Raw genomic sequence first — 12,368 nt, 5'->3', positions numbered from 1 at the left:
TGGTATATTAATTCAGTGGCCCAACGGGGCTTGAACTCAGGACCTTTTGGATCCCAAGCCGCTGCCCTAACCACTGCGCCAACACCAGGCTAAATGGAAGTCATCAATATACTTACGAAATCTTTAGATTTCGGAAGTAACAAACGGAAGTCATCAATATACTAACGAAATCTTTAGATTTCGTAAGTAGCAAAAAAACAAACAAACAGAAACGGAACCCATCAATATACTTCCGAAATCTTTTGATTTCGTAACAAACACGCAGTCATAGACTGGTACTTACGAAATCGTCAACTCGACCTCTGACCTTGTCAAATAAAAGCTGTCTCTGGAGAAGGTTGCGACGCAAACCAGAAGTTTCTACGATGATTCTGTACCAAACCATCCAAAATCGAATGTTTTGGATGTTTGACCTCACTGTGACCTTGACCTTTGACCAAAATCTAATCAGCGCTAGCCACCACCCTCCTGGATCACGTGGTGTAATTTGACATTGGAAGCTTCTTCCGTTCTCGAGTTATCATTTTTTGGATGTTTGACCTCACTGTGACTTTGACCTTTGACTGATTTTGACCAAAATCTAATCAGCACTGGCCATCACCCTCCTGAATCAGGTGGTGTAATTTGACATTGGTAGCTTCTTCCGTTCGAGTTCTCTGTTACAAACCATCAAAAATCGAATATTTGACCTCACTGTGACCTTGACCTTTGACCGATTTCGACCAAAATCTAATCAGCACTTGCCATCACCCTCCTGAATCACGTGGTGTAATTTGACATTGGGAGCTTCTTCCGTTCTCGAGTTATCCTGCCTACAAACAAACACACAAACAAACAAACAAACAAACAGAAACGGAAGTCATCAATCTTCTTCTTCTTCTTTCGGCTGCTCCAGTTCGGGGTCGCCACAGCGGATCATCCGTTATGATCCGCATAGTGATTTGGCACATGTTTTACGCCGGATGCCCTTCCTGACGCAACCCTGGTCGCCTCTTACGACACAGGGATATGGTACACCTATTTTAACCGGGGTATACACAGGTCCAGTACACTGGTTCTCATTTCGCCGACCTCGGAAGGATGACAGGCTGAGTCAACCCCCTGGTGTATTAATTCAGTGGCCCAACGGGGCTTGAACTCAGGACCTTTTGGATCCCAAGCCGCTGCCCTTCCCACTGCGCCAACACCAGGCTAAATGGAAGTCATCAATATACTTACGAAATCTTTAGATTTCGGAAGTTACAAACGGAAGTCATCAATATACTTTCGAAATCTTTAGATTTCGTAACTAACAAACAAACAGAAACGGAAGTCATCAATATACTTACGAAATCTTTAGATTTCGTAAGTAACAAACACGCAGTCAGAGAATGGTACTTAAGAAATCGTCAACTCGACCTCTGACCTTGTCTAATAAAAGCTGTCTCTGGAGAAGGTAGCGAAGCAAACGAGAAGTTTCTACGATGATTCTGCACCAAACCATAAAAAATCGAATGTTTTGGATGTTTGACCTCACTGTGACCTTGACCTTTGACCAATTTTGACAAAAATTATAATCAGCGCTAGCCACCACCCTCCTGAATCACGTGGTGTAATTTGACATTGGTAGCTTCTTCTGTTCTCGAGTTATCGTGCCGACAAACAAACAAATAAATAAACCAATGTCACCCGCAGGGTGACCCGTATCTTGCCAAAAGGTGACCACGTGTGACTTCTTTAAGGTCACACTGAGGTGAACAGAGCTGCTATCCACCAGGAGCGACTCATTGAGGAATATCTGACTCCGAGAGATTCCGATGAGAATCGTTCTACAGAGTAACCATGAAAAATATGCTTTTGCCTCATAACGTCACCAAATGACGTCATAATGTCTCAAGCTTGACATATCTAGAAAGCACTCATCGAGGTGTTCAATTTGAGGTGCAACACGATATGGTTCCTAAAACTTGAAAATTTTACCTTGGGGTCAAATATGTTTGACCTGAGGCGCGAACCATGAAGGTCAAGGCCAATCGCCACCAAAAATTAAGCAGCTGAGCACCAGACCATGAACTATATTCCGCTGAAGTTTGAAGACTATCTGATCAAAATTACTCAAAAAATAAGGGTTTCGTCGACTCCCCTGATTTGCGACAAAGTGACCTTGACCATTGACCTTGACCTTCAAAATTTTGTGCACTGAAAGGAACCTCTATAGGCCTCTGATATGCGAAGTTACAAAAATTTCTAATGATAACTGTGCCCTGCAGAATTTTTTATACGTGATTACAGACAAACAAACAAACAAACAAACAAAAAAAACATACAAGCTGACTAACATATCTTGCAAAAACTTCGTTTTGGCAAGATAATGAAGACTTTTGAAGAGCTTTACAGGAACCGTTTGTTCATCCATAAATAAATCGCACAAAGCGAGTTGATGATAAGTATCACCATGGAGATCATCCCAACAGCAAATTCAAATCTCCCCCAAAGCGACACGAGTTGTCCAACGTCCATCGGGCCGAAGATGGAACCTTCCCCAAAGATCTGTGGACACGGATAAAACAAGTTGAATAAATAAATGTTATTTCAATGACAACAGGAATCAATTTCCTTCATAACAATCCTTAAATGGGATCCTTTCAAACTGAAGTTGAAACACGACGTTCTGACCACAGGCCCAGCAAACGGATCGAACATTCCAGAACAGGTGTGGTTTCCTTGTAAGAAGACTTAAGAGAACATTTGTTCACATCGTAATCAAACCGTCATTATTTCTTGAATATCACAATCTGCTCCATTCCTATAACTTCCTTTTCATTCTCATCAATGGGATCTTTGAACTTTTACCCTCCGTCCATGAGGGACGGCCTTTCTCTTCGTTTCCCACTTACCTGGTAAGACTTCCTTCTAGTCCAGACTGCAGGACGCACTTGCAGGTGTGCTGGAAACATATGCTCTTGAAATTCATTGAAAAAAAACTCAAAAGCACAACAAGGTACGACCACATCGTGGCAGCGAATGTGGCAGAATGGTCAAAATGTTCGAAAATGTGAACACAATGCATCCCGACGATGGTCTTTGTGACGCTGCAAACATTGTTGTCATGGTAACCCCATTCGGTTCCAAACGAACCCATTTCAGTTTTCATTGTATCATCATCCCATGTATTACATGTAATTATGTCATGGTTTGTAATATTTGTGTACAGGTTGGCCTGAAAGTCGTTTTACCCCTCATCAGTAAAGCATTCATTCTTAATCTCTTAAAATAAGGTTTTATTGTGCTGTAGTGTACTTACAATATAAAATAATCACTTATTGTATTTGTCTGTGCTCCATCACCATGGAGATGATCAACATCAATATCTTGAATGCATCCACATTATAATGTTCAGCACCGTTTGCATTCTCACTCAAATGCTGTCCAATAGCAGATGCACATGATGTTGGAATTGATGGTGGGACCTTCCCACAAGCAGGTACCGGCTGTATACGTGTACCAATAGTGTTTTTTTCCTGATGGACAAAGGGACGTGCTGTTTGATTCTGTCAGTCAGAGTCTGGGTAGTTCTGCCGACATACCGAGCATCACACCGGCACTTGAAATCACAAATAGTATTGATAAATTTTGAGGCAGGCAGAACATCCTTCGTCACTGCAGGAATCAGATATCGAGAGGTGAAAATCACTCTTGGACGAACAGCGAGATACATGTTTGAGACGCATCTTCTGATTTGTTCCTCATATCTTTGCGTTCAAGATGTGCATTCAAATATTGAGGAGAGGACGAAGTACATCACATCTCTGAATACCAGATGTGGCATTTCTATATTCCATGGACCCCGTGTTATGTCGGCAAACAGACTTTGTCCACTCTCTTTGCTTATTTTTGCAAAGAAGAACACGAACTTGTCTCACGATCACAGATATTGATGAAGAGGATTCTGAAACAGCCTCAGGGGCTCTGCCTCAGACTCGGCAACCTCCAACTTCGTCCATGGGCCAAGGCCCTAATTTTCATGAATGGGTGTCGGATTAGTGGCAATTGTTTTGACCAAAATCAAAGCAGCACGAGCCATCACCCTCCTGAATCACGTGGTGTAATTTGACATTGGTAGCTTCTTCCGTTCTCGAGTTATCGTGCCTCCAAATAAACAAACAAACAAGCAGTCATAGACTGGTACTTACGAAATCGTCAACTCGACCTCTGACCTTGTCTAATAAAAGCTGTCTCTGGAGAAGGTAGCGATGCAAACGAGAAGTTTCTCCGATGATTCTGTACCAAACCATCAAAAATCGAATGTTTTGGATGTTTGACCTCACTGTAACCTTGACCTTTGACCAATTTTGACCAAAATATAATCAGCGCTAGCCACCACCCTCCTGAATCACGTGGTGTAATTTGACATTGGTAGCTTCTTCCGTTCTTGAGTTATCTGTACCAAACCATCAAAAATCGAATATTTGACCTCACTCTGACCTTGACCTTTGACCGATTTTGACCAAAATCTAATCAGCACGAGCCATCACCCTCCTGAATCACGTGGTGGAATTTGACATTGGTAGCTTCTTCTGTTCTCGAGTTATCGTGCCGACAAACAAACAAATAAATAAACCAATGTCACCCGCAGGGTGACCCGTATCTTGCGAAAAGGTGACCACGTGTGACTTCTTTAAGGTCACACTGAGGTGAACAGAGCTGCTATCCACCAGGAGCGACTCCTTGAGGAATATCTGCCTACGAGAGATTCCGATGAGAATCGTTCTACAGAGTAACCATGAAAAATATGCTTTTGCCTCATAACGTCACCAAATGACGTCATAATGTCTCAAGCTTGACATATCTAGAAAGCACTCAATGAGGTGTTCAATTTGAGGTACGACACGACATGGTTCCTAAAACTTCAAAATTAGACCTTGGGGTCAAATATGTTTGGCCTGAGGCGCTAACCATGAAGGTCAAGGCCAATCGCCACCAAAAATTAATCAGCTGAGCGCCAGACCATGAATTATATTCCCACAAAGTTTGAAGACGATCCGATCAAAATTACTCAAAAAATAAGGGTTTCATCGACTTCCCTGATTTGCGCCAAAGTGACCTTGACCTTTGACTTTGACCTTCAAAATTTTGTGCACTGAAAGGGACCTCTATAGGCCTCTGATATGCGAAGTTACAAAACTTTCCGATGATAACTGTGCTTTGCAGAATTTTTTATACGTGATTACAGACAAACTAACAAACAAAAAAAAAACATACAAGCTGACTAACATATCTTGCAAAAACTTCGTTTTGGCAAGATAAAAACAACAACAATTTCAGGTATTTCGTCACGTGCCTTCACGGAGCCAAGGAGAAAAATAGAAAATGTGCCTTGACGGAGAAAATAACTTTCGGGTGTGCTAAACATTACCTCGACGTGTTTCGACTTACGATTAACTTAAAAGGAACTTGTGTCGACGTGTGTCAACGATCGCATATCGTGCCTCCAACTTATTCCCAGCGTAGCGGAACGTGTGAGCCATACGGCGAGTACGTCATAAAATTTTCAGCATGCTTGAAATTTCACGACGTACTAAACGTACCACGAAATATGACAGCGTACGTCATCGTTTTTCAGCGTGCTCTTAACGAACACACAACTTACCCATACCGTATTCGACGTGTGCCAGCGTTTTAGACACATTTTTCATAGGTAAGCATACGCTGGCTACATCGTCAAGGTGTGACTGCATGGTTCAGGTCAGGGTCAGGTATGGGAGCATGTGCCAGAACAGCGCGTCGCTGCGTTCACTTTCCGCCGGTACTCCAGGGGTCTCCGTCTGGCCATCCCCGAGGCAGATGCCAGGCCCATCCCCATCTCTTTGAAATGATGGTCAACCTGCTGCAACCACGAGGCACGTGGTCGGCCCACTGGCCTCCTCCACTCACGAGACTCCCCCGCTGAGAGAATCTGGTGAGCAGGATCAGCGTCAGGAAAACGAGCCACATGTCCATACGGCCGCAACTGACGCTCACGGACTATGCAGGTACAGGGACATACAATCCCAGAAGAGATGGGGATGGGCGAGGCATCTGCCTGGAGAATAGCCAAACGGAGGCTCCTGGAGTACCGGCGGAAAGTGGATGTTGTGATGCGCTGCTCCGATGCATGCTCCCATACCTGACCTGATTTGTCACTTACTTCACCACTTCAGCCCCCAAACTGAACAAAAGGTTCGTAAAACAAGCGGAAGAATAAGGAACCATTAGGAAACACTAACTTGGCTGCCACGATGCATCTTGCGCTGGACCTGAAGCGTGTACAGATCTGAGGTCCAGTAACAGAAGCCCACGGCTGTGGCACAGTGAACGACTGAGGATGGAAATGGGTGTAAAAGAGGGTATTTCGAAAAAACAAAGAACACGTGAATTAACCTGAGAATAAAACAAAACACCAAATTTGGAGATCACAAAATAAGAATCGAAGTTTAAGACACGATTAAAGTGTCGCATCGCAGGCAGGTCGATGGGTGGCCTCTCCGATTTAGCTCCCTCTGCTCTCTCTCAGCCCTCGGACCATCGCCAGCTCCTCCAGGAGAAACACATCCTTCCAGTCTCCCTCCCGACCCTCCCTCATTGTTTAAATAATAATAATAAATAAATAAAATCTGGCATACACCCCATTTCAGCTCTTTTGCTCCTCTTTTCTACCATCTGCGAGACTGCCTTCTTGAGGTTGTTCAATCTCACTCTTGTCTCAAGGACTTCAAGAACATTTTACATTACCCCCACCCCCCCCTCCACATTCCATGTATTTTTATATCCCCATTAATCCTACCAATGCAAAACGACCCTCTTAATTGCAGGTTATAGTTTCCTCCCCTCATCCCGTGCCTCGTTTGTACCAGCGAAAGCATCACTGCCTCGTCACCCTGTACATCGCCATTTTACCTCACTTTACCTCCACGAGCCAAGACTTTGAATCCAAAACAAAAATACTTTGGTGGGATAAACGAGATTGTGGGAAAGGCCATTCAGGAAACACAAACCTGTGAGGACGTGGAGGAACGCGGATCGTCGAGTGACCTTCAGGACGGGCTGCTTGGGGCCGAGGATGTCCAAAAGAAAACCACCCGGGCTACAGAGCAGGGCGAGGAGAGAGAGAGAAGGACAGAAGGACCCTCAGGATCAGCACCGTCTGAGTAACCACACAGAGATCTACAGATGGAGAGAGGGAGCAGAGAAGAGGATTTTAACATCGAGAGAGAGAGAAAGGGGATTGGGGGGAGGGGGTAGATCGGAGGGGGTAGATCGGAGGGGGTGGACGATGGGGGGTGGACGATGGGGGATGGAAGGTGAGGGGGATGGCAGGTGAGGAGGGATGGAAGGTGGGGGGATGGAAGGTGGGGGGGATGGAAGGTGAGGGGGGGATGGAAGGTGACGACAGTTGTTCACAACTGTATACGCAATTTCCGGTTACTTCGGCCTGGATTCGGGATCAGCGATCAAATAATGTAAATCTCGATGAAATATTAAATATTAACCGATTGTTTGCCCAGGCGTACGAGTTACATATTTATAAAGGGCCTTTCACTCAACTCAAGGTGCCTGCGTTCGAAAGGACTGTCGTCATCCTTCGTGTAAAAACTGCATCACAAGTGCATTTTATACTGATCACTACTGCAATGTATACCGTCATGGCGCCAAAAACCGAATCAAACTTAACGCTCTGAAAAGAACAGATTCCATCAATGTTTTGCTTCACAGAAGAGAAGTTCGGTAATTAAAAAAGGGAAGGACGCCGTTTACTGCAGTTTATTTCACGTAATCCAACTATTACCGGCGCGTCGGCCTCGACGACCCCAGCACGAGTGAAGACGTTCGATTCACCCTTTTCAGCGGCCATGGTGGTGTAGTCGTCAACGGAAAGGACATCCCCTTCGTCAAAAGCATTTTGGCCAAAATCAAGATGGATGCCGACGTGAGCACGTGCGCTTCGGAACAGAGGTGCGTCATCAAGTTCCTCGTGAAGGAGAACATCAAAGCAGCTGAAATTAACATGAGACTGTGAACAATTCGGTGATTCACGTCTTTCTCGGAGTTGCGTGTTTAAGTGGTGCAGCGAGTTTAAAGGTGGTTGTGAAATGGTGAGCGACCTTGAGCCCTCTTACAAGCGACCAACTGCCGTGACCCGAGCAAACGTTAAACGTGCCAAACGCTTGGTCTCAGATAATCGTCGGATTACTTACTATCCGTGAAATTGCCGAAGAATTGGACGTCAGCATTGGAAGTGCAGCAACAATCATGAATTGCCAATTGAAACTTCACAAGGTGACTGCGACGTGGGAACCGAAGCACCTGACGTTTGAGCAGAAGGCAACTCGGGTGGCCACTGCGACCGAGCTCCTGGAACGCTACCGCAGGGAGGGAGATGATTTTCTCAAAAGGGTTGTGATGCGCGATGACACCTGAGTCCATCATTTGGTGCCAGAGCCAAAGCGAGGCACCGGGGAGGACGGGAGGTCTTGTTCCCCACCAGAAAATAAAGTTAGGGTTCGGCCATCGGCCAGAAAGTTGATGGCGATGGTGTTTTGGTACTTGAACGGTTTAATACACGTGGTATTTCTTGAACGTGGTGAAACCATCAGCGTGCAGCACCACATGGACTTGTTACGCAATGAAGTGAGACGAGAAATATGCAGACTCTGACCAGGTACACCGTCTCAGGGAGTGACTTTACTGCATGACAATGTTCGTCCTTATACGGCCAACGGGAACCCTGAAACTCTCGTGGAGATGGGTTGGGAAGTCCTTTGTCATCCCCCATGCAGTCCGGATTTGTCACCCAGTGATTTTCATCTCTTCGGACCACTCAAAGAACATCTGGGGGGCACCAAGTTTACCGATCGAGAAGACATCAAAGCACGCGTGCTGAAATGGCTGTGTACCCGTCCCAAAGGATTCGATGTAGATGGCATCAAGGGATTACCACATCGATGGGACAAGTGTGTTCGTGTGTCAGGGGAATACCTTGACAAGTAGGTGAGGTTTCAACATCCTGGTACTTCATTTTTCTCGTCCGAACCCCCCACGTCAACCTTGAACTACCCTCGTCAATTACGTCACAAAACTTGAGCGTTATATTAATCCTCTCGTCTTATTTGTAAAGTTTTGTCATTCATAAAAATGAGGACTGATCAAAATATTAATTGTAAACAGTCATTTTTATTCGTTTTATACAAAGTAACAAGAGAAGTGAAAATAAAAGATGGACAAGTGGGTTGAAGGGAAGATGAATGAAAAAGGGGATGCAATTAAATTTTTCATTCATTCAATGTTATATTATTCTTTCCTCTCCCATCAGTTGTTTTTCTGCCTTTTCCAGAAGCGCTTGAGATCAGCATGGCCGTCGGGCGTGACGACGAGGACGCGCCGCGTGGAGTTCTCCGACAGCAGAACACCACGGTCCATGGCTCGTTCATGCAGAACATCGTAATCGGACTGGGAAAGGAACTGGTTGTAGAGCACGCCTGGAATAAAGAGAACATTACATTGTCAGATAACTTATTGTACAGTAATAAAGCAGAATATTGATATGTTTCCCAGCATATCTTTACGACACGAGCAAAGAAGCTATCCTTAGAGAGGGGTTAGTTCCACTTAAGACGACGACGTCAATGGTGTATTTTCGTTTCACTCGTAACACTGGCTTCGACCAGGCAACGCGATTTGATCCATATTTACACAGAGAGAAATGGGGACCTTCCCTTACCCGAAGATTTATTTTACTGCCTAAAATATTCCCGTGCACACCCTGAGTATGGGACAACCACCAGTTTTCAACTCATTTTGTCCAGCAGTTCAAAAATGTATAGAAGTCAACCAAATATGAATCAAATTATATGCAATTACAAGTAATAACTGGAAGGGTACTCGGTGAAGCGCATACCTCCACCACGTAATGGCTGATCCACGAGAGCATATTGGGCCTCATACATTTTTGAAATATCATGCAATACAGTACTATATCGTTTTTGGCCCTATCTCTCAATGGTGAAGAATCACTTAAAAAAAAAATTAAATAATTATTGTATCCTAATCTTCTTCTTCTTCTTTCGGCTGGTCCCTTTCGGGGTCGCCACAGCAGATTATCCATATGATCCGCATAGTGATTTGGCACATGTTTTACGCCGGATGCCCTTCCTGACGCAACCCTGGTCACCTCTTACGACACAGGGATATGGTACACCTATTTTAACCGGGGTATACACCGGCCCAGTAAACTGGTACTCAGTTCGCCGACCTCGGAAGGATGACAGGCTGAGTCAACCCCCTGGTGTATTAATTCAGTGGCCAACGGGGATTGAACTCAGGACCTTTTGGATCCCAAGCCGCTGCCCAAACCACTGCGCCAACACCAGGCTCCTTAATTATTGTATCCTAATCTGGATTCGGATCTTCACCAGAGTTGAATCAATTCATCCTTGTCACACACCCAACATGTCCACAACTTTTTGAGATTTCCTGCACACAATCAGACAGACAGACAAGCCGGTAGGCGGACATGGGTAGTCGACTACCCAATATAACCTGACGCGATGGGCCCGTTCGATGGGGAATGACCTGAGGATTAAGCACAAGAAAATTCATGATTCTAGCTTCAAGGGTTAATGCTGCAGATTGTTTTTTTTGTTAAAATACCCCCACATTGAGGTTTTTCAGCCGTTGCTCGGCAACGGAGGGGTCCATAGCAACGGTTCTCATTTGCACACAACTAGGTCATGGTATGAACCTACCAACCAAGTTTCATCGAAATCACCATTGCATTAACGGAGCACTGGACCGAACAGAGGGACAGACAGACATATCGATGGAAATACTGATAATTAGGGTAGAAAAAAAAATCTCACAAAAAAAAATTTGAGATTTTTTTTTTTCGACTAGATCGACTACCCAACAGAAACGTGTGAAAACATAACCTCCTTTTTCCTTCAGTGGTGGAGATTAAAAACAATTTTGTAATTTTAAAGGCTGTTGGGATGGCTTGCTAAAACATGTAAACAAGGAAAGGATGGTCACAAGAAATCATGTGAAACCATCCCGATATTTTTCTTTGAATAATTGTTGTTGCCTGCCCATTCCTGCATCCATTAACAATGATTGTGTTGATTGTTTCTGCGTACGAATCGACCAGTGAAATAATAACACAATAACCCAAATCGACAGAGATGTACAGGGTCATTTACAGGCACAACCATTATTCAAACAAATATGGATAGATGGCTCCACGTGATAATTTCTCGTCACCATCCCTACCTTGTTTACACACATTCTGGAGTCACATCCCTACATCCTTTTACATAAAAAAAAATGTTTATTTCTAGTTTCTGTACTTTTGAAGAAAAAAAAAAGTATTTACATTCTGGATAATTTTATTTTGATTGCATGATGAAATGTCATCATTAAAACTGCCAGTTGAACATGAACTGAAGAACACAAAGATGTGAACACTGAACAATGGTCACAAATGAAGTAGACAGACTTGAAAATAGTTTTCTGTTGGCGGACTGGATGTAATATTCCACCATTAACCACACCCATACAAATGTGTAGCGGCCCCACCCCCTTCAGGCTGATTGACAGTCATAGTCCCACCCACCCCTTTTGGCCCTTGATTTCCTTATTAAGGGAGGTGCAAAGCGCTCCCCCACCAGTGCCACCCCCCCCTTTATATGAGACGGTTTCTTAGTCCAGTAGGAAGATAGGGGTCCCATGCACCCCCATGATAGATTTTTTTTAACCTTCATTTTTACAATCCCTGAGGTGCGTGGGAACAGAATTTCCTTTGTTCCCATTCCAAAAAAATGTCCCATGTGGGTCGTTTAGCCGTTTTTTTTTTTGTCCGCCATCTTGGATTTCTTGGGATGCAAAAGTAAAGGGAAGGGGTAATATAAAGGACCTTTTCGCATAGAAAGAAATTAGTTACAGGTACAAATTAGGTATCATTAGAAAGGGTATGCCCTGCACTCTCACAAGAACCTGTCAATTATTCAATTAGGGCATCGATGACGTCATCAGGGGTCAAAAGGTCACGTTAAAGGGCCACCAAGTCAAATTTCACGCCCATCCTCTTTGTCATCCACCCTGCACCTCAGTGGATGAATCTTTTGGATTCTACTTTGCTTGAAGGAAAGTGTGCATGTATAGGCAATTTTTTAAATTCTAAAACAAATTATTTAACTTCAGTACAACATCATTTACCCTTTCCACAAAAACACCGAAAATATTGAAAAAAAGGAATTTTTGTAATAAGTTTCCTGTGAAATTGCAGTTTGACACATATTTGTTTTCTCTGCCTTTTTGTTATGGTAAAAGTATTCTTGTATTCTTCTGGAAACTTCCAA

The 12,368-nt window shown here is 44.0% G+C and overlaps 1 protein-coding gene and 1 long non-coding RNA gene across 6 annotated transcripts in view; one reads left to right on the top strand and one right to left on the bottom strand.

Moving 5' to 3' along the window:
* Nucleotides 1–7,979: 7,979 nt before the first annotated feature.
* On the top strand, nucleotides 7,980–10,063 carry LOC147030742 (uncharacterized). The gene is made up of 2 exons (XR_015056495.1): nucleotides 7,980–9,025; nucleotides 9,350–10,063. It is a non-coding gene; the product is annotated as an uncharacterized LOC147030742 (long non-coding RNA).
* LOC147030739 (general transcription factor IIH subunit 4-like) overlaps nucleotides 9,083–12,368 on the bottom strand; it is a 76,198-nt gene continuing 72,912 nt past the window's right edge. For all 5 annotated transcript variants that reach the window (XM_085875100.1, XM_085875104.1, XM_085875103.1 and 2 more), the window contains one exon: nucleotides 9,083–9,494. In XM_085875100.1, coding sequence (XP_085731226.1) covers nucleotides 9,325–9,494 — 170 coding nt within the window. In that variant the 3' untranslated portion in view covers nucleotides 9,083–9,324. The remainder of the gene's footprint in view (nucleotides 9,495–12,368) is intronic.

Source organism: Eptatretus burgeri, chromosome 3, assembly GCF_056783735.1.
Source record: "Eptatretus burgeri isolate ZD-2024b chromosome 3, Ebu_testis_v1, whole genome shotgun sequence".
In the NCBI taxonomy this organism is placed as follows: Eukaryota; Metazoa; Chordata; class Myxini; order Myxiniformes; family Myxinidae; genus Eptatretus; species Eptatretus burgeri.
The sequence above is the reverse complement of the archived record's forward strand: the minus strand, read 5'-3'. Positions and strand labels throughout refer to the sequence as shown.